The 23,615-nt window shown below is 40.5% G+C and overlaps 1 protein-coding gene across 13 annotated transcripts in view; it reads right to left on the reverse strand.

Annotated features, from left to right (window-relative positions):
- Nucleotides 1–23,615, reverse strand: part of AAK1 (AP2 associated kinase 1) — a 167,263-nt gene that overhangs the window by 13,531 nt on the left and 130,117 nt on the right. For 4 of the 13 annotated variants that reach the window (XM_082643342.1, XM_082643344.1, XM_082643343.1 and 1 more), the window contains 3 exons: nucleotides 8,841–8,942; nucleotides 7,677–7,778; nucleotides 4,419–4,529 (listed from right to left, as the gene is read on the reverse strand). The exons of 4 other annotated variants lie outside the window; for them this stretch is intronic. In XM_082643342.1, the coding sequence (XP_082499468.1) occupies nucleotides 4,419–4,529; nucleotides 7,677–7,778; nucleotides 8,841–8,942 (315 nt within the window). Of the gene's footprint in view, nucleotides 1–791; nucleotides 3,109–4,418; nucleotides 4,530–7,676; nucleotides 7,779–8,840; nucleotides 8,943–23,615 lie in introns of those variants that run through there. 5 more of the 13 variants (XM_082643346.1, XM_082643348.1, XM_082643341.1 and 2 more) reach the window with 4 other exon arrangements.

Raw genomic sequence — 23,615 nt, forward strand, 5'->3', positions numbered from 1 at the left:
CTAGAATTCTATAACCTTAAAAACCATCTAGTCCAAACCCATCATTGTCAGTCAGGAGCAGCCCTAAGAAGTGAAGCCCCTGCTGAAGGCCACTAGGCCAGGGACTGGCAAAGGTCAGGACAAGCTCCCAGGTGGCCTGTCCTGCCCGGGTCTCTTCTCCCACCACTTGCTTTAGGTCCCACATCTGTGAAATGAAGTGGATGGACTAGAATAATCTCTAAGGTCCCTCTTGTAGCTCAGTCTACAGTTTCAAAGTTCTATCAATTATTAGCATACTATAGTCATCTCAAATAAACCCTTTTAGCTCAAGGATGATGCTATAAACTAAAGGAGGTCCCTTTTATCAAGTCACTCACATGTCTTCTTTAGCAGAAAAATAGATCTCTCCTTTGAAGCCCTACTCCTAATCCTAAAGAATAAACTCAAGATAATTTCATGTCATTATCCCCCCTCAGGCTTCCTCCACCCAGTCTCTCTGGTTTCTAGTCTATTCATTTTCATTAACATTCTCCATTAAGCTTTACTGAGCCAAATGACTAGATAATATATCTCAATGTGATTACGGGTAATACATGAAAGGAACAATTTAGAGACACTTACCTAATTTCTAAACTGTATTCTTCATGGTTTCAATTAAATTGAGAAACTAGATATTTCATTATATTTCTAACATGTATGAAAAAAAATCAAACTGGAAAACATAGGCATAAAACATTATTCTTATTTAAAAATAAACATCTCTTTCATTAGTTTATATATTCCTTCTATGTCTGGGAAAAAGAATACCATTTTGATCTTCAGTAATATTCCTGTCCATAAAGGGGCAAACCAAGTCCCATTTTCACTGCTCTCCAATCATGGAGAGCTCTTCAAGGATATCTTTTTTTTTTTTTTTTTGTGGTACGCGGGCCTCTCACTGTTGTGGCCTCCCCCGTTGCGGAGCACAGGCTCCGGATGCGCAGGCTCAGTGGCCATGGCTCACAGGCCCAGCCGCTCTGCGGCATTTTGGATCTTCCGGGACCGGGTCACGAACGCGTGTCCCCTGCATCGGCAAGCGGACTCTCAACCACTGCGCCACCAGGGAAGCCCGAGGATACCTTTTTTAACCCTCAGCAGGAAGGTTGTGCCTCCCTCAATTTTGGAAATGACCCATTATCCTAACAGAGGCCTGTACTTAGTGTGTCTAGTTTCAGCTGGCATGGAAGTACTTAAAGTCAGAAGGAAGACTGAAAGGTTCTGACTTTTCCTCTGATACCTTTCAAAGGCTGTTCTCACATTGCTGGGGTCAAAGCTTGACCTCCAAGGTACAGGGTTTTGCAGGCGATTGTTGCTGTTCAGCTTTCTTTTTTTCCCCCTTAAAGAGCAAACGTGAAGAAGAAGAAACAAAAGTGCTAGACAGGGAAATGAGCAAACGGGCCTGGAATTTTATTGGTACAAATCTGATCAACTAAGAGGTTCCCTTCTGACCATGAAAATGGCACTCAAGGAAGAGAACCAAATGTGGTTCTCTGTGCCTACCTCTTTCAAAAGGGTGATTTTATAAAACTGCTTTGCATGTAAGGAAAAAAATATACTTCGGTGAGTAAGGACATATACAGAGGGTGAGCATGAGTCATGTTGTCACATCAGTGCAGGGGCCTTTATTTATTTTATGAACAATATTCTAAGGTTAGTGAGAAACTATGGTTTGTTTTGTTTTTTAAATGTAGGATGCCAAGGAAAACCAACTGAACATATTTCATTGGCTGCATCCTTCAATTCAAACATCAGAGAGAAAGAAAGGTAAGTAGCCAGAGTCAAATTGTGCCTAGTGTGTCAGCATACTTATTTCTGATTATCTGAAAATAAACAACATGCTTACAGAGGACCTGCTGAAAGCTTATAGCAACACACAAGTCTACTCAAAATGATTCCATATGTTACACTGTAGGATTGCTGCGTAGTTAGTTATACAAGGGAGAGAGATCAAAACCCTGTACAGACACCTGATATCGGACTTGAAACGCCAAGTGGAAACAGAACTATTCAGCGTCTTCATTTATACACAATTTACAATATTTGATTCAAAATAAAAATCACAAGAAAAATACATCTGTTTCTGCTACAATTCCTTCCCCTCCCCCATCCACCCCCCAGTGAAAAGTCTTCTAATAAAAGGTATCATATTACCACCACTGTCTGGTTTTGGTCTAATTCTGAGATCCCGGCTTGGGACAGTTAACATGAAAAGGAATGGCAATACTTGGAATTTATATAATGTACACATTTTATCCAAGGATCTCAAGTACTTGCAGTCATGTCTCCAGATCTGAGAAATCACGGTTCAATGGAAGCCAGAGTGCTGGACGAATGCTGGGCAGGTTGCATGGGGTGTGAAATCCCTTGGCTAAGTCTATGATCAAACAAGGTCAAAGTTGGTTGGCTAGAGCTGGGCTCAATTTCTCTTTCCAAACATATACCATCAGTCAGTTTTACCCTCTCTCAAACCACACACCCATCTCCAGGTTACTACCTCGAGTTAAGACCAACTGAAGAAGCCATGTCCTCATGATAATGCAGCAGCATAAAAAGCAAAAACAGAGAAACACATTCATCAGCAACTGGCCAAAGGAGATGGGGTTGGGAGGATTGATCTGGGAGGCCATTCCTAGCAAGAATGAGACAGAGGTGTCAATTCACTAGTTTCAGTTACAGTTAACCTTTTGGTGGAGTCGATTCCAGCAGAGGTGAAGCTCATGGCATCTAGCGTTTGATTTAAGATAATGCTATTGAAGAAGGGTAATGAGGAAACACAGCAAACTAACAGAGAGGAGCTGGCCAAGGAGTATCTGGAGGGCCAAAGTGATTTTCTTTCCTTATCATCTCTATGGGAGAAGGCAAGGGGTAGTAGGAGATTAGGGCTAGAAGGCCCCTTCTTTGCAGATTTAAAAAAAACCATTTTCTTTTAACTCTGTGATGAAACTGTATATTACGGTATGAAGGTTACAGAACTGCATCTGCTACTGGGTCACGGCTACAGGTCTATGAGCTGATCCACCAGCAGTAAAGACCTGGCTAGGTTGGGAAGACTGGACTCAGAGCTCCCACTGCTGTTTCTAGAGTGCCCACCTGGAAGTGGAGAGAGAGGAATTCAGTACAAAACACAGAGGGTTCGGGCTTAGATGTGCAGAACAAGCAAAGGAGAAACAAAACCAAACAAAACACCCTAGAGAGACAACAATTTACATTTTGCAAACCCTTATATGTTAATTTTTAAACATAGAAATGAGAGATCCACCACCTCCCACCAAACGTTCAAGCACTGTGTGCATACCCTACTCTAGGCAGGAGACCTTGCAAAGAGGATGCTATTTTCAAATGAATATCTATTTTGCCTGAGAACTGCTGGCTGTACGCTAACTTCCTGAGAACACCAGCTCATTTCCCTGTAAAGTAAAAATCAGTAATTTTTGATTTGGGGAGGAATTAGTTATTAAGACTACTGTAATAAAAACATGCTTTAAAAATATATAGATGGGGGGTGGGATAGGGAGGGTGGGAGGGAGATGCAAGAGGGAGGGGATATGGGAATATGTGTATAAGTATAGCTGATTCACTTTGTTATACAGCAGTAACTGAAACAACACTGTAAAGAAATTATACTCCAATAAAGATGTTAAAAAAAAAAAACAAAACAGCTTTGGGGTTTTGAGCGTAGAAAATAAATAAATAAATAAATAAATAAATAAATAAATAAATGTAAATAACACCTATATATATATATATATATATATATATATAGAGGTATATATGTGTGTGTGTGTATACATATATGTGTGTGTGTGTGTGTGTGTGTGTGTATATATATATATATATATATATATATATATATACATATGTATATATATATGGTCTTAGGGCAATTCAGTGTTTTATGGCATGGTCAAATGATTTTAATCCAACAAAGAAGAAAATGGATGCTCCACAAATGTCCAAAAGATGCAAATGATATCAAAGTACCACTGTTAATCTCTTTGGGAAGAATATTTATTACAGATTGTTCTAATCATGATAAGAAATATCCTGTGCGTTTTTTTTTTTTATATCTTCAGGTTTCCATTGACTGAAGATCACTTTATTTTTAGCTTGATACTTTGAAAAAACCAGTTTTTAGTCAAACTATTACTTTTAGTCAAATATTACTTTTCTTCTCTCTAAATAAACACCATGGTCATGCTTTAAGATACCTATATTAGTACCTTTACCTGTGTCTCCATCTATCTATACTGGTCCAGCCCACAATGATTGTTATTACCCCCAATTTCCTTCATTAAATGTTGATGCTTTCCCCACCCCTCGCCTTTGTAGATTAGGTACATTACTATTTTGAAGAGAGCTGATGTCAAACTCTTCTCTTTTCCCCATCCTCTCTTTCTTACCTTGTGGGTTTTTGGTTATCAATACAGGAATAGGGTCAAACTCATCTTCTGCCACCTTGTCCGTGCCCTCAGGGACATCAAAACCTGAGATGAGATTACTATCTTCTGCAGCTTAATACAGAATGCAAGTACACAAGCAGAAACAACAGAGGTAGAGATTAGCAAATGAGAGAATACATAAGAGGCACACAGTTCCCAACTGTACAATCACTGTTGTTTTTAAAGATGAAAATGCTTATTTTCCTGAGTTGAAATAAAAGTAGTAAAGCTGGGAAACTTGGGGAAATAGAAAAAAATGCTTCAGAGCTGGCCGTGTTAAGACTTTCATAAATGAGAAGGGAGAAGGGTTACAGGAAGAATTCTCCCTACCTTTATAAGGCCATTAAATGTAGTTATTGTGAGATATCTCTTCACCGTCAGTAATTCACAAAGGCATGGGATTTAGTCATTCATCTTCTTTATTGAGCAAACAGAGGCTGGACTAACAATATTCAGAAACACTCAAAAACCAAGGGCAGCGTGGAGATAATCAGTCACCCTTTAAGAAGTAACCATTGTATACAAGGCAAACAGAATACTTCTGAAAGAACTCACTGCCCTGTGATTGGGAAAAAAGACATTCAAACACTGATGCCTCAGTAATGTTGGGGCAGAAGATCACATGCACTGAGATTTCAAGGTGAAGTTTACTAGAAGTTCTCCATTCTACAAGCAAGTGTTAGCTGAGCAGCTATTTTGCAAGTGATGTTCCTCTGTAATTACGCATTGCTGCTGACACACTCCTGTCAGACATAATTGGCTAGATAGGTAACTTCTCTATAGAAACATAGTCTATAAAAACATAGTGATTTTAATGCTATTAAGGGTAAAAACAAAAACTCAGCTATGATCATTGCAAACCAAAGGCTAATTATTTTTCGTCATCTCAGGGAGGCTTTCTTCCCAAATTTCCTTCAGAAAGAACTTACAAGCTGTTCCTTTAATATGTATTTGCTCCTTCCAGAAAACCACGTTAGTTATCTAAGCCCAGAAAGTTTAGTGAATGCCTGCGTACGGTAAGCCAGGCACAGTGCCTGTCACTCTCACGAACTACTCAATGAATAGAACTCAATTCAAGCTACCTCCGTCCCTCAGAATTTCAAACCAGTATTAACCCAAGACTAAGAAATGGAAACAGTAGATTAGAAGGAGAAACCCGGTAATTAATCATGACTCAAAGGTTAACTAAAATTCAAAACTTTTACGAGTTCAATCTTTGAGCACTGACTTTTGAAGAATGATGCTTTTTTTCTTTATTGTAGTAATCACTATCAAAAAACTTTAAATCTGATTTAATGACACAGTTTTAAGTTCTAAGGCCAACAAGTATCTGATTATAGTCAGTTAGTGGACAGTCAACTCAACCCTGAGCTGACTGCAAAGGTATGTAGCTCTGGCTTTAATAGAAAGCATGGAATATCTGCATTCCAGGTGACTGCCAGAAAGCAACATCTCCACAGTCTGTTGTCCCAGCCTTATTAAATAGTCTTACTGAGAGGAACTTTAACACAGGGGCTAAGAGTACAAACTCAAGTTTTCCACTTAAGGAGGTGGTTAAAAAACTTCACTAGCAAAGACTTTTGTCAAGGAAAATTCTCAGGAGTTGCTCAGTTCTTCTCCTCTAAGGATACATGTGGGCCCAAGAAGAGGAAAGCATTTACCTTTATGGGCCGGAGCAGAGATCGCTATGGGGGCAAATTCTTCCAGAAGGTCAGTAGTAGGGTTAGAAAGCAGAGAGCAATCAATCAGGGAATCTTCCCCGGTGAGAGAATCTGAGTCCAGATTAACAGCATCCCAGGTCAGTGATGGCATTAAATGGCACACACAACAATATCACGAGGTTAGGTCTTAGCCTTTAAGTTATTGCATTTATTGGGTTGGCCAAAAGGTTCGTTTGGGTTTTCCGTAAGCGCGTACAAAAACCCAAATGAACCTTCGGGCCAACCCAATATATTATACATACAAGCCAAGGCGGGAGAAAGAAAACCAAAAGAAACCCGTTAAGCACCCTGTATTTTCATCTAGAGAAACATGTATTTCTAAACTCCTCTTAACAGATATGTATATAAATATGGAAGAATTTTTTTGCTCAGAGGTTGCTGGTTAAGCAAGTAAATGGTTTGGATATCAATAAAACTTTGGCAACTCAGTTCTCAGCAAATGCCATTTGGGAAAAAGGACTTTGCAACTAAAGAGTTTCACTTAAACTCTCCCTAAACATTCACTGAAAAAAGTTGCTATAAGATGAGGTATCCAAGCTGACAAGAAGGGGGTTGTCCCTGGCTTATTATTAGCAGAATATGGCATGATTTGGCAGTACTTTTTTAGAACTCAACCCAATCCCCATTCAAAATTGAATGATCTTGTCTCTTATTAGTATTCTTTAAATCTGAACTGCTCCTTGGAACACATGATTTTGCTTTTAGTTAAGGAACAGAAGGAAGATTAAATTCAGAGTTCAAGTATTTCAACACATAAATTGTTTTCTGGGAGAGTTTTCTAGGAGAAAACAGCCAAGTAAGCACAAGGAAAAAGAACCATATTGTCTTCTGTGTCATTTTTTTTTTTAACCTGGATGAGCTTATTCTCATATTTCCTAGACTTCTAATTGTTTCTGTTCCAAGTGAGCAAAGTGGACACTTTTATCAAGGTAATTATGGACTCAATAAAAATGAAGGTTATCAAATCTGTATTTAACGAATTGTAGTTAAGGAATGGATCCAGGGAAGATCTCAACTTTGCCTACAATTTAATAGCAAATCACCTAGATGTGATTAAAGCTCTGTGCTGGGAATAGAATGTTAACATACATAACACGAGCCCCCATGGACATCACTGACATTGTTAGATCCGAAAGACTGCTCAGTACCCAGGAGGAGTTAAGGGCATCCTTACAACTCAGCAGAGTTCTTTAATTAAGGAAGTACAGGGAACCCGCCACCAGTGACAAAAATCTTCAATAAAGACAGACTGAAACCAAAGAAAGCCCAGGGATCACTCTACAAAGAACATGGCTCCAAAAAGGCACTCTACTCTTTAGCGAGGAAACACAGCGCTCAACATCTAAAGCTGGGGCTGTAATCATGCAGAGCATCCATTCCAGGAGGAACTAACCAGGCTGTGAAATAAGCCCAGGACCATCTGCCGCAGGTGGAAAGCCTGACTCAGAGGGCTCCCCGAACTGACCAGTTCCTGCAGCCCCAGAGACTCCTGACTGACCTGTGCGGTTTGAGGTCACAGATTCCGTCTGAGATGGGAGGCGCTGGGCCGCCGGGGGCTCCAGTCCTGGTATCAGACTCTCAACAGCAACATCAGCTTTTTCTTTTGTAACAGAGCATTAAGAGAGGAGAGGAAAGGGTAAGGGAAAGGTAATCAGAAGGTTCCTTGGATGATTCTGTGAAGGCTTTCTTCGGCATGTCTCTAAAATGCCCATCTCAGGTAAGATGGAAAGCACAGCAAGTTGCTTTCTTTCTGCTGCTTTGAGTGTCTGGGCTTCACTGACAGAGCAGGCACGTTCAAGGTTAACCACGGTGGCCAGTCTCGGTGATTCTCAGTTTTTACAGATAAATGCTGAATGCGAGCTGTTCAAGGAGACCTCTTACGTGTCAGAAGACAGGCTCAAAGGCACCTTAATGTCTTCTGGTAATTGTGCTTTTCTTACGGGATAAACTTGGGGCCAAACATGTTCTGTGCCTTGCAAAGGCCACTAGTCCACCTCAAATCCCATGCCATGCTGTAGCTGGAGGTATTCTTTACCATGTGACATGCCCCAGCTGGAGGAACATCTTTCTGAAGGGTCATGGCATTTCTGAGTTCTAGGACTTTGTGCTCCTGTAGTACAGGGGCCCCGGATGTTTTATAGGTCTTGCCTGCCTTGCGGCTGGAGCACAAGAAAATGTAAAAGCAAGCAGATCAGACCCCTGCCCTGGATTCTACTCACAGGGCCTCAACATGGGGCAAATGTTTTCTCAGTTACTGACACTTGGCACATACGGAGGCCTTCTAAAGAAGAATCTGCTAAAGGTGAAGTCCACCCGGAAACCAACTTTTTTCATGAAGCTTTTGTAACGAAATGTGAACTTTTCCACATTCCCCCTAGTTCACAAGAAATTCACTCTAGAAATCTCAGTGTTTCAAGAATAAATAATGGTGCTGTGCTGCCGAAAGGCAGAGATAACACTTCGTTTGGGGCCATAACAAGGGAGATTAAACAGCCCTGGCTTCTGGGTTAGCACAAGGCATCACTCCAACACCAGGAGGCTTCGTGGCATTTCCGCTCCTCGGCAGGGCTACTCAGTAGGGATCTGTTAACCAGTTAGTTGCCATTTTTGAAACAGACACACATATCATGCATGACTGAAGAAACAGAGATGGTGACTTTACCAATTACAGCATCAGAAGTGCTACCAAAAGGATCTGTCATAGGCAAGAGGTCAGGGAGCAGAAGAGAAGTGTCAGGAGATTTGAGTCCCTCGATTAGTTTTTCTAGGTTGGGCAGAGAGGTAAAGAGAAAGCAAAAGTGCAATGAGATATTCAAGTAAGCCGATCATTTACCATTTTCTACACAAACACATTTTAGGGGTCAAAAGTTTACATAGATTCAGCATAAAAACAAATACTGCGAGTATCTTGTTAAAAATAGGCTCTCAAAGTTTAAAAATGATTATTTCCCCAAATGAAGTAGTCACTTTGTAAGGCATTCAAGATGCTGCCCTGAGTTTGTTTTTAAATTTGTGGTATAATTTACACTGAATAAAAGCCACCAATTTTAAGTGTACAATTTGATGTATTTTGACAAATGTACACATAAGCACCACGGAAATAATGAGGTAGAACATTTCCATCACCCCAAAAAGGACCCTTGTGCCCCTCTCTAGTCAATGCCTTCCTCTTACCCCTAGACGCTGGCAGCAAATGATTTGCTTTCTGTCCTTACAGCTGTGCTTTTTCTACCATTTCCTACATAGTATGTAGTCTTTGCTGATGTCCTTCACTTAGCATAACGTTCCTGGGATTCCTCCATGCTATGGCATACATCAATAGTTTGTTTTATTGCTGAGTAGTGTTTCACTGTATGAATGGACCACATTTTGTTGACTCATTCATCAGCTGACGGATATTTGGTTATTTCCAGCTTTTAGCTATTAAAAATAAAGCTGCCATAAACATATGCATATAAGTCTTTGCGTATTCATATCTCTTCCTGGGCTTAGTTTTGAATCTCTCTCTCTCTCTCTTTTTTTTTGTCTTACATTTAGAAATGGTTTATGACTCACCAAGAGAAGCAATGAAACCACACCTAAGTTAACTTTAACAATCATTTATTGTCTGCCAACCGAGAGCTTGTGACACCCCTGGTATACTCTTATTATTAAACTGTCAAATCTCACAAAATTCACTTAAGCCTGCAGATGGATTACTTTTGATGTCTTGTGGCTAAAAAAACAAAAGGACATGAGAAGCCACCAGATTTGTCACACCTGATAACTTAATGTGTGATAACATGGACACATTAAGGATCCTTCCAAGACAACTCTTTAGCCTGATCCAGCAACAACTCTCTACCTGTAACCTGTTAAAAGTAGAGCATTAAAATAAAGTTCCTCAAGCAATTAAAAAAAAAAGCAGAGCATTAACTTGACACAAAATAATGAATCATAGACTCTTACAGAAAGAAGGGAATTAAGAGCTCATACTTCCTTTTACTTACAAAGAGATTGAGACCACATAAATTCTATAATTTTCCCAGTTAAAGGTCTGTCAACAATGTTTTTTCTATCACAAAAATAAACCGCCTTTAAGATAAATCTAGAATTAAAATGTCTGAGAAAAAGAAATGCAAAGTTCAAGTATGTGTGTATAATATTTTAATGAATCTGTATTCTTCTAGGCTATCAGGAATCAAGATAAGCAAAGATGAAATTGATATTCACTGAGGGATAGAAACCAAATTTTAGGTGATCTGTAATCTAGGTGATCTATAACTACACAGATGAAACAAAATAATGGATTTTAGCGTCTTGGCAAGATAATTTGCTTTGGTACAATTAACATACTGCAGAAAAAGCCGTTTTTATACGTGAAACCAATTTACCATCTTTGAAATGTATAACATGCGGCTATCTTTGAATTAAATACCAATATGCTACATATCTCATTTATAACTAATTTATATTGAAGGAAGGAAGGAAGGAAGAAAGCAGCCTCTCATCAGCAGGGAAAAAAAACCAGGGTTCTAACCAAGTATATAAGTGTAATAACATCAGCACTAGTCTTGAACTGTACATGACATTATAAGAAAAGATGTTTAAAATATCTTAGACAATTTTCAGCATACGGGCAAAAGTAAGCTGGTTTTCCCCAAAAGTCTGATTTTTCATTATTCTGAACACTAGCTTTTGTTTTGTTCCCCCCACCCCGAAAGGTTCTCTCACTTAAAAAAAGAAAAAGTAATGATCTTCTATCACTTTCAGCACTCAGATATTTGCAATCTTGTGAAGCACTGGATAAAAAGTACAGGCCCCAACATTACTTGTTTTTCATACAGCAGTTTGTCTTGGCCTCTCCCGTGACTGGGTGTGACCCTGGGGCAGTTCCCGAAACAGATCTCCTTATCTGTAAAATACAGACACCTCCCCCTAACCTTTTTATATTAGTCACTCAAACATCATCTTCTAAGCCTTTCTCCACCCTCCCTGCCACATTAGGAACTTCCTGGAACACTCTGCTTTCGCTTCTCCTGCAGCCCTGAAGGCAGGGAAGGTGTCTTCTTAATTTCTGTGTCCCCAGTTCCCGGTTCCTTCTCAACCTCTGTCAAATCTCTGCCTTTTGGCTTCACTGGGGAGGTGGGGAGAACAGGGGATCAATGGCAAAAAAGCAGGTCCTTCAACAAGAATCTAATTTTTTAAATTAGCCATTAGCAAAAAGCATGAGGGTAAAAGGGTACGTGTCTGCATGCGTGCGTACCTGTGTTGTATCATAACATGGAATGGGGTGGGGATGGGGTAAACTGCCACATTCTTTTCTGACCAAACCTCGAAGTAACAGGCTGTTCACACAGATAATCTGGATGGTCACTGCTGTTTAGGAATATTTAAACCTTAGAACTGTGGGAGGGAGGAGCAGGGGTCAGAGCAACATCAGGCAGAAAAACAGGAGTGAGAGTCCAGGGCTGCTGCATAAGTCACGTTGGCAGCCTGTGCAAAAATGGTTTCTTTTACTCCCGGGACTCTTGCGGCTGTCGGTTACTCAGCACTGACCCCCAGTAGTGCTATTATAACAACGGCTGTCACTTGCATTTGTAGAGTTCAGGGTCAAACACTTTCATCCATTATTCACAAAAAAGCCTGGGTTCGGTAATACTGATACAGTTGAGAGTGGACATCAGAAAACGTGAGAATGCGTGACTTGCCCAAAGTCACAGATGGGACATGGCAGAGCCTGCACTTGACTTCAACGTTTCCTCCACATGCTGCCTACAGGGTCTGCTTAGCTCCATAACCAGAGGAGAAAGTGTTTTCACACAGACATGGTCCCATGCACAATGGTCAAGTTATAAAAGATATATTAACACTGGAAGGAACTTTAGATCTTATCCAATTAGCCTTCTCATTTGCAGATGAGGAAACAGCTCCAGAGAGGTGAAGTAACTTGCCTAAGATCTTACAGCAAGTAAGCCATAGAGCTAGCTAGGACTAGGACCCAGAGCTTTATGTATAGAGATTCAATCTCCTGGTTTAACTAAGGCTTTGATTGCTTTAAAGTGTACAGACTCTTAGAAGATACATTTTAAGCTATTACTGGTCACTTTTGGTCACTGTAAATGAAGAATGTGAGGACAGACTGTAATGGGAGGGAAAGATTGTAATGGGAGGTACAGGAGGCTGACAGTCTCTAAATCACAGCCTGGAGGCCTCCCAGGTGCATCAAGGTCTGGCTTTGATATCCTTCCTTTTATGAATTCTGGCCTCTCTCTCACATTTTTATAAAAACCCTCTGAGGCCATGTAGCATGATGCCGGGGTGGGAAAGAGCAGAGAAGAGATGGTGAATTTAGGAAACTATGCAGGAAGTGTTCTTTACGATCCAAAACCTTGATCAAGTTCTACACGTATGACGAGACTTGTTGCTATCTAATGAACAAAGACTTTTTAAATTTTACTTGAATCATGGGAGATGGCTTCTCTGGATGCAAAAACAAAACATATCTTCTAGGACAGTTCATACCTGAAATGTACAGAGACACACTAATTCTCAATTATACAGAATGACAGACGAACAAAAACCAGAAATAATTCATAAATTGTATTTTGAAATGACTTAATCCTCCTGAGAAACATTTAATCTTTTATTGTGATGCTATACATTTTCATTTGGGGTCTGCAAAATCCTCCCAAATGAATAAGCAACATGAAAGAGTCAAAGGGCCTGAGTTTAAGTTAGTTAAGTTACCTAACTTTTCTAAGCATCAGTTTCTCACCTGTAAACAGAGGATGCAAACTACTTTAAGGGGCTTTTAGGATTAAATGGGCATATTTATCAGAATTAATGTGTGTACATGTGTGTATAAATTGAAGTACTTAGCCCATAAAAGAGGATTAACATCTCCTTTAAGTAAGAGGACTAGATAGGTCAGCCGGCCACAGATGCTTGAGACTACAGTAGTGAAGGCAGGTGAAGTTCTAGATTTTACTCAAATGCCTTGGTATGAGAACAGAATAAGCAAAATTCCTTGAATAAAGTGAAGTGGGAGGTGGAGGCAGCATGGTCTAGCAGAGGAAGAAAAGGTACTGAGAGCCAGGGGACCTGGGTTCTGCGCTAAGTCTATGTCGCACTTTGGGCAAATCACTGTTTCTCTCTGGATCTAAGTTTTCTTACTGATAAAATGAAGATAAATGTAAAGGTGCTGTCCATCTCTAAAAGTTCAATCATCCAGTGTGACGGGAAAAACTGGAAGTACGAACTGGCCGCTTAGAAGATGGACTGCTTAGTGATGACACTGGAACTCTGAACTGGTACTAATGGCAGGGGAGAACACCTGGAGGGCTCCTCAGTGACATGGGCAGGAGCTAAAATGAGTGGCCTCAAGGTGACAGGTTTTGGGAAATGCAGAGAGCTGTTCAACGTGCAAGCTCAGCCCAGACATGAGTGGCCAGGGGAACAGGGTGACGAGGTGGGGGAATATCGAAGCTTCCTCCTCATTTGAGAAAAGAACAAACCGCAAATGTTTTCTATTTTAGTGTAAAAATAATACATGTCTATTGTATAAAATCTGGGAAATACAGATAAGCTAAAGGATAAAAGTAGGAAGAGCTTCAAGATGGCGGAAGAGTAAGATGCGGAGATCACCTTCCTCCCCACAAATACATCAGAAATACATCTACACGTGGAACCACTCCTACAGAACACCTACTGAATGCTGGCAGAAGACCTCAGACCTCCCAAAAGGCAAGAAACTCCCCACGTACCTGGGTAGGGCAAAAGAAAAAAGAATAAACAGAGACAAAGGAATAGGGACAGACCTGCTCCTCTGGGAGGGAGCTGTGAAGGAGGAAAGGTTTCCACACACTAGGAAGGCCCTTCGCGGGCGGACACTGCGGGTGGCGGAGGGGAGAGCTTCGGTGCCGCGGAGGAGAGCGCAGCCATGGGGGTGCAGAAGGCAAAGCGGAGAGATTCCCGCACAGAGGATCGGTGCCGACCGGCACTCACCAGCCCGAGAGGCTTGTCTGCTCACCTGCCGGGGCAGTGGGTGGGCGGGAGCTGAGGCTCGGGCTTCAGAGCTTAGATCGCAGGGAGAGGACTGGGGTTGGCTGTGTGAACACAGCCTGAAGGGGGCTAGTGCACCACGGCTAGCCGGGGGGGAGTCCGGGAAAAAGTCTGGAGCTGCCGAAGAGGCAAGAGACTTTTTCTTGCCTCTGTGTCTCCTGGTGCGCGAGGAGAGGGGATTAAGAGCGCTGCTTAAAGGAGCTCCAGAGACGGGCGCGAGCCGCAGCTAACAACGCAAACCCCAGAGACGGGCATGGGACGCTAAAGGCTGCTGCTGCCGCCACCAAGAAGCCTGTGTGCGAGCACAGGTCACTCTCCACACCTCCCCACCCGGGAGACTGTGCAGCCCGCTACTGCCAGGGTCCCAGGATCCAGGGACAACTTCTCCAGGAGAACACACGGTGCGCCTCAGGCTGGTGCAACGTCCCGCCAGCCTCTGCCTCCGCAGGCTCGCCCCACATCCGTACCCCTCCCTCTCCCCGGCCTGAGTGAGCCAGAGCCCCCAATCAGCTGCTTCCTTAACCCCGTCCTGTCTGAGCGAAGAACAGACGCCCTCCGGCAACCTACACGCAGAGGTGGGTCCAAATCCAAAGCTGAACCCCAGGAGCTGTGCGAACAAAGAAGAGAAAGGGAAATCTCTCCCAGCAGCCTCAGGAGCAGTGGATTAAATCTCCACAGTCAACGTGATGTACCCTGCATCTGTGGAATACCTGAATAGACAACGAATCATCCCAAATTGAGGAGGTGGACTTTGGGAGCAAAGATATATACATTTTTTCCCCCTTTTCTCTTTTTGGGAGTGTCTATGTGTATGCTTCTGTGTGTGATTTTGTCTGTATAGCTTTGCTTTTACCATTTGTCCTAGGGTTCTGTCTGTCCATTTTTTGTTTTCACTGTTTAAAATTTTTTTCTTAATAATTATTTTTTATTTTAATAACTTAATTTGATTTTATTTTATCTCTTTCTTTCTTTCTTTCTATTTTTTTTACCCTTTTATTCTGAGCCGTGTGGATGAAAGGCTCTTGTTGCTCCAGCCAGGCATCAGGGCTGTGCCACTGAGGTGGGAGAGCCAAGTTCAGGACACTGGTCCACAAGATACCTCCCAGCTCCATGTATTTTTTTTTTTTTTTTTTTTTGCGGTACGCGGGCCTCTCACTGTTGTGGCCTCTCCCGTTGTGGAGCACAGGCTCCAGACGCGCAGGCTCAGCGGCCATGGCTCACGGGCCCAGGCGCTCCGCGGCATGTGGGATCTTCCCGGACCGGGGCACGAACCCGTGTCCCCTGCATCGGCAGGCGGACTCTCAACCACTGCGCCACCAGGGAAGCCCCCAGCTCCATGTAATATCAAATGGCAAAAATCTCCCAGAGATCTCCATCTCAACGCCAAGACCCAGCTCCACTCACCAACCAGCAAGTTACAGTGCTGGACACCCTATGCCAAACAACTAGCAAGACAGGAACACAACCCCATCCATTAGCAGAGAGGCTACCTAAAATAATAATAAGGCCACAGACACCCCAAAACACACCACCAGACGTGGACCTGCCCACCAGAAAGACAAGATCCAGCCTCATCCACCAGAACACAGGCACTAGGCCCCTCCACCAGGAAGCCTACACAATCCACTGAACCAACTTTAGCCACTGGGGACAGACACCAAAAACAACAGGAACTACAAACCTGCAGCCTGTGAAAAGGAGACCCCAAACACAGTAAGTTAAGCAAAATGAGAAGACAGAAAAACACACAGCAGGTGAAGGAGTAAGGCAAAAACCCACCAGACCTAACAAATGAAGAGGAAATAGGCAGTCTACCTGAAAAAGAATTCAGAATAATGATAGTAAAGATGATCCAAAATCTTGGAAATAGAAGAGAGAAAATACAAGAAACATTTAACAAGGACCTAGAAGAACTAAAGAGCAAACAAACAGTGATGAACAACACAATAAATGAAATTAAAAATTCTCTAGAAGGGATCAATAGCAGAATAACTGAGGCAGAAGAACGGATAAGTGACCTGGAAGATAAAATAGTGGAAATAACTACTGCAGAGCAGAATAAAGAAAAAAGAATGAAAAGAATTGAGGACAGTCTCAGAGACCTCTGGGACAACATTAAACGCAACAACCTTCGGATTATAGGGGTTCCAGAAGAAGAAGAGAAAAAGAAAGGGACTGAGAAAATATTTGAAGAGATTATAGTTGAAAACTTCCCTAATATGGGAAATGAAATAGATAATCAAGTCCAGGAAGCACAGAGAGTCACATACAGGATAAATCCAAGGAGGAACACACCAAGACACATATTAATCAAACTATCAAAAATTAAATACGAAGAACAAATATTAAAAGCAGCAAAGGAAAAACAACAAATAACACACAATGGAACCCCCATAAGGTTAACAGCTGATCTTTCAGCAGAAACTCTGCAAGCCAGAAGGGAGTGGCAGGACATATTTAAAGTGATGAAAGGGAAAAACCTACAACCAAGATGACTCTACCCAGCAAGGATCTCATTCAGATTTGATGGAGAAATTAAAACCTTTACAGACAAGCAAAAGCTAAGAGAATTCAGCACCACCAAAACAGCTTTACAACAAATGCTAAAGGAACTTCTCTAGGCAGGAAACACAAGAGAACGAAAAGACCTACAATAACAAACCCAAAACAATTAAGAAAATGGTAAAAGGAACATACATATTGATAATTACCTTAAATGTAAATGGATTAAATGCTCCAACCAAAAGACATACACTGGCTGAATGGATACAAAAATAAGACCCGTATATATGCTGTTTACAAGAGACCCATGTCAGACCTAGGGACACATACAGACTGAAAGTGAGGGGATGGTAAAAGATATTCCATGCAAATGGAAATCAAAGGAAAGCTGGAGTAGCAATTCTCATATCAGACAAAATAGACTTTAAAATAAAGACTATTACAAGAGACAAAGAAGGACACTACATAATGATCAAGGGATCAATCCAAGAAGATATAACAATTGTAAATGTTTATGCACCCAGCATAGGAGCACCTCAATACATAAGGCAAATACTAACAGCCATAAAAGGGGAAATCCACAGTAACACAATCATAGTAGGGGACTTTAACACCCCACTTTCACCAATGGACAGATCATCCAAAATGAAAATAAATAAGGAAACACAAGCTTTAAATGATACATTAAACAAGATGGACTTAATTGATATTTACAGGACATTCCATCCAAAAAGAACAGAATACACATTCTTTTCAAGCGCTCATGGAACATTCTCCAGGATAGATCATATCTTGGGTCACAAACCAAGCCTTGGTAAATTTAAGAAAACTGAAATCGTATCAAGTATCTTTTCCGACCACAATGCTATGAAACTAAATATCAATTACAGGAAAAAATCTGTAAAAAATACAAACACATGGAAGTTAAACAATACACTATTTAATAACCAAGAGATCACTTAAGAAATCAAAGAGGAAATCAAAAAATACCTAGAAACAAATGACAATGAAAACACGATGACCCAAAACCTACTGGATGCAGCAAAAGCAGTACTAAGAGGGAAGTTTATAGCAATACAATCCTACCTTAAGAAACAAGAAACATCTCAAATAAACAACCTAACCTTACACCTAAAGCAATTAGAGAAAGAAGAAGAAAAAAAACCCAAAGTTAGCAGAAGGAAAGAAATCATAAAGATCAGATCAGAAATAAATGAAAAAGAAATGAAGGAAATGATAGCAAAGATCAATAAAACTAAAAGGTGGTTCTTTGAGAAAATAAACGATAAACCATTAGCCAGACTCATCAAGAAAAAAAGGGAGAAGACTCAAATCAACAGAATTAGAAATGAAAAAAGAGAAGTAACAACTGACACTGCAGAAATACAAAGGATCATGAGAGATTACTACAAGCAACTCTATGACAATAAAATGGACAACCTGGAAGAAATGGACAAATTCTTAGGAAAGCACAACCTTCTGAGACCGAACCAGGAAGAAACAGAAAATATGAACAGACCAATCATAGGCACTGAAATTGAAACTGTGATTAAAAATCTTTCAACAAACAAAAGCCCAGGACCACATGGCTTCACAGGCGAATTCTATCGAACATTAGGGAGGAGCTAACACCTATCCTTCTGAAACTATTCCAAAATATAGCAGAGGGAGGAACACTCCCAAACTCATTCTACGAGGCCACCATCACCCTGATACCAAAACCAGACAAAGTTGTCACAAAGAAAGAAAACTACAGGCCAATATCACTGATGAACATAGATGCAAAAATCCTCAACAAAATACTAGCAAACAGAATCCAACAGCACATTAAAAGGATCATACACCATGATCAGGTGGGGTTTATCCCAGCAATGCAAGGACACTTCAATATATGCAAATCACTCAATGTGATACACCATATTAACAAATTGAAGGAGAAAAACCATATGATCATCTCAGTAGATGCAGAGAAAGCTTTCAACAAAATTCAACACCCATTTATGATAAAAAACCCTCCAGAACGTAGGCATAGAGGGAAACTTCCTCAACATAATAAAGGCCATATATGACAAACCCACAGCCAACACTGTCCTCAATGGTGAAAAACTGAAACCATTTCCACTAAGATCAGGAACAAGACAAGGTTGCCCACTCTCACCACTATTAGTCAACATAGTTTTGGAAGTTTTAGCCACAGCAATCAGATAAGAAAAAGAAATAAAAGGAATCCAAATCGGAAAAGAAGAAGTAAAGCTGTCACTGTTTGCAGATGACAGGATACTATACATAGAGAATCCTAAAGATGCTACCAGAAAACTACTAGAGCTAATCAATGAATTTGGTAAAGTAGCAGGATACAAAATTAATGCACAGAAATCTCTAGCATTCCTATACGCTATTGATGAAAAATCTGAAAGTGAAATTAAGAAAACCCTCCCATTTACCACTGCAACAAAAAGAATAAAATATCTAGGAATATACCTACCTAAGGAGACAAAAGACTATATGCAGAAAATTATAAGACACTGATGAAAGAAATTAAAGATGATACAAACAGATGGAGAGATATACCATGTTCTTGGATTGGAAGAATCAACATTGTGAAAATGACTCTATTACCCAAAGCAATCTACTGATTCAATGCAATCCCTATCAAACTACCACTGGCATTTTTCACAGAACTAGAACAAAACATTTCACAATTTGTATGGAAATACAATAGACCCCGAATAGCCAAAGCAATCTTGAGAATGAAAAACGGAGCTGGAGGAATCAGGCTCCCTGACTTCAGACTATACTACAAAGCTACAGTAATCAAGACAGTATGGTACGGGCACAAAAATAGAAATATAGATCAATGTAACAGGATAGAAAGCCCAGAGATAAACCCACACACATATGGTCACCTTATCTTTGACAAAGGAGGCAAGAATATACAGTGGAGAAAAGACAGCCTCTTCAATAAGTGGTGCTGGGAAAACTGGACAGGTACATGTAAAAGTATGAAATTAGAACACTCCCTAACACCATACAGAAAAATAAACTCAAAATGGATTAAAGACCTAAATGTAAGGCCAGACACTATCAAACTCTTAGAGGAAAACATAGGCAGAACACTCTCTGACATAAATCAGTGCAAGACCCTTTTTAACCCACCTCCTAGAGAAATGGAAATAAAAACAAAAATAAACAAATGGGACCTAATGAAACTTCAAAGCTTTTTCTCAGCAAAGGAAACCATAAAGAAGATGAAAAGACAACCCTCAGAATGGGAGAAAATATTTGCAAATGAAGCAACTGACAAAGGATTCATCTCCAAAATTTACAAGCAGCTCATGCAGCTCAATAACAAAAAAACAAACAACCCAATACAAAAATGGGCAGAAGACCTAAACAGACATTTCTCCAAAGAAGACATACAGATTGCCAACAAACACATGAAAGAATGCTCAACATCATTAATCATTAGAGAAATGCAAATCAAAATGAGGTATCATCTCACACTGCTCAGAATGGCCATCATCAAAAAATCTACAAACAATAAATGCTGGAGAAGGTGTGGAGAAAAGGGAACCCTCTTGCACTGTTGGTGGGAATGTAAACTGATACAGCCACTATGGAGAACAGTATGGAGGTTCCTTAAAAAACTAAAAATAGAACTACCATACGACCCAGCAGTCCCACTACTGGGCATATACCCTGAGAAAACCATAATTCAAAAAGAGACATGTACCAAAATTTTCACTGCAGCTCTATTTACAATAGCCAGGACATGGAAGCAACCTAAGTGTCCATCAACAGGTGAATGGATAAAGAAGATGTGGGCACATATATACAATGGAATATTACTCAGCTATAAGAAGGAATGAAATTGAGTTATCTGTAGTGAGGTGGATGGACCTAGAGATTGTCATACAGAGTGAAGTAAGTCAGAAAGAGAAAAACAAATACTGTATGCTAATATATATATATGGAATCTAAAAAAAAGAAAAAAAATGGTCAGAAGAACCTAGGGGCAAGACGGGAATAAAGATGCAGACCTACTAGAGAATGGACTTGAGGATACGGGGAGGGGGAAGGGTAAGCTGGGACAAAGTGAGAGAGTGGCATGGACACATATACACTACCAAACATAAAATAGATAGCTAGTGGGAAGCAGCCGCATAGCACAGGGAGATCAGCTCGGTGCTTTGTGACCACCTACAGGGGTGGGATAGGGAGTGTGAGAGGGAGGGAGATGCAAGATGGAAGAAATATGTGGACACATGTATATGTATAACTGATTCACTTTGTTATAAAGCAGAAACTAACACACCATTGTAAAGCAATTATACTGCAATAAAGATGTTAAAAAATTATACTCCAATAAAGATGTTAAAAAAAATTTTTTTTAAAGGATAAAAATAAAACTACCCATAATTTTCCTTGTAGAGATAGCCACTATTGAGTTTTTAACGAATGCTCTTCCAACCTTTTCCTATAAACTCTGAACGTTCAATAAATATTTAAGCATACTCATGTGCTCTTCAGACAATGTATTAGAAAAGAATTGCTAAGTCAATAAGTAAGTAAAATCTTAAATGCCACGCTGTCCTCCCTGAAAGGTGTACTAACTGCTACTCCCACTAGCAGGATCTGAGTGTGTCCATTTTCTGACACCTTCACCAAGCCTGAGGTGTTAGCTTTTTTTCATGTTTACCAATCTGACAGCAGAAGCTGCAGCACCTCACTGCTTTATAATTGGTACTTCTTGGATTCATCATGATGGTGAACTTTCAGAAAAATATTATTTACTGATAATTTATCTTTTGTCTTTTGTGAATTGTCTGCTCATATTTTTCTGTGGGTGTGATTTTCTTTTCACATTCCCAGTACTATAATCAGTTCTTTCTCAAGTCTCTAGGGTTCCCAAATAAAAATGAGTCAGGTTAAGAGCTTGGAAAAGCGCTGAAATCATGGTTAAAAGACTGAGAAGGTGGACCCCTGAAGAAAAATGGATGCAGAATTAGTTAGCCTGGACCATGGAAACCGAGAGTGCTTTTAAAGGAGAGGATTGTTAGTACTTTGAAATGAAGGGGGGAATGAAAGGGTCTTCTCTTCTGAGCACCTCCCTTCTCCTTAAACATAAGTCAAATGGCGTGAGGGGTTAGGGGAGGTGAGGAGGGGGCAGCTGCTAGAGTTGGAAACAGGGATTAATCCATTTCAGATTCTCATACCGCTCCTCTCAAGACTTAGTAACTGAAAATATAAATCACAAAAAAGGGTACAAATCCTTCATAAACCAGTCTAAGGTCAGACAGTCAGAACCACTTCCTGGCAGGAGACCAGGATATACTGCAAGTTGTGAGCTTTTTCTCTTTTAAAATATCAAAGATGAGGGTAGATATCTATTTATACAGGCTAGTAGGACTAAGGGCTTGCCCAAGGCCCACTGCAACCCTAGTTAGGACTACGGCTATGAGAACTAAAGCAGACTGAACTTACAGACATGGAAGAGCCAGATGCAAGCCCCATCGAAAAAGATGATTTGGCTGCTACAGCTTTGTGGTTTTGGAAATTTACGTCTTGTCTGACTTGGGGTGTAAGCCCTGATGTCTTGTAACGAGAGATGCTGTTTTTAGAATTTTGTCGCTCTAGCTCCTATCACTGAGAAACCAGACACTAAACCATCTGTGACATCTGCAAGCTGGAATCAAAAGTCAACCACCATGACCTATTCCGAGTCCATTTTAGAGAACAGAATCTGTGGGAAGAAAAACTTTCCAGAGTAAAGACACAACTCTGATCAACCTTGGACTTTTAAAATATCACAAGACAGCAATTGGAAGTGAGGGAGATGCCAAGCAAATAGCTCTGAGAGGAATGCCTATCTTGACAACAAAGCACTGAGAAAACACAGCTTCTCTTGCTTACTTTTCAAGAGAAGACGGAGTGCCATAAGCCAAGAAGTACTTTTTTTAAAACAGTTGTTAATTCTAGGAGGTGGCACTTACGGGGCAACTAATGCATTCCTGCTCAGTCTTGTGGAACACTGATGTTGAAAGGTCAGTATTAAGGGGTTGCTATAAACATCTTCTCCTCAAACTCTGAGCACTGCTGGCGGGAATGTAGAAACGTGTAGTCACTGTGGAAAACAGTATGGCAGTTCCTCAAAAATTTAAAAATAGAGTTACCACCGGTTCTAGTAATTCTATTTCTGGGCATGTACCTCAAAGAGTCTTGAGTTTTGACGAGATATTTGCACACTCACGTTCAAAGAAGCATTATTCACAGTAGCCAAAAGATAGAAGCAACCCATGTGTCAACTGACAGATGGATTTTACACAACAGAATATTATTCAGTTTTAAAAATAAATTCTGACATATGCTACAACATGTATGAACCATGAGGACATTATGTTAAGTGAAAAGAGCCAGTCACAAAAGAACAAATATTGTGTAATTCCACTTATATGAGGCACCTACGGTAGTCAAATTCATAGGGACAGAAAGTAGAATGGTGGTTGCCAGGGGTTGGGGGGAGAGAGGAACGGAGAGGTATTACTTAACAGGCAGAGTTTCGATCTTGCAAAATGAAAAGAAGTTCTGTGGATGGATGGTGGTGATGGCTGTAAACAATATAAATGTACTTGATGCCACTGAACTGTCCACTTTAAAATGGGAAATTTTGTGTTACACATACTTTATCACAATTTTTAAAAATGATTAAATCTTTCCACCAGTGTTCAGAGAACATTCCTCAGTCTTCTCTACCATTTTTTTAAACCTTTGATACCACCTATAGCTCATCTGTTCCCTAATACAAATAAAAGGCAAAATAAATGAACACACAGCATATGAGCATCAGTGAAATACTTGGAGGCTCACTAGAGCTAGGCTTCATGTGGCAGTT

The sequence above is a fragment of the Mesoplodon mirus genome (genome assembly GCF_964341445.2).
Source record: "Mesoplodon mirus genome assembly, chromosome: 14".
NCBI lineage: Eukaryota > Metazoa > Chordata > Mammalia > Artiodactyla > Ziphiidae > Mesoplodon > Mesoplodon mirus.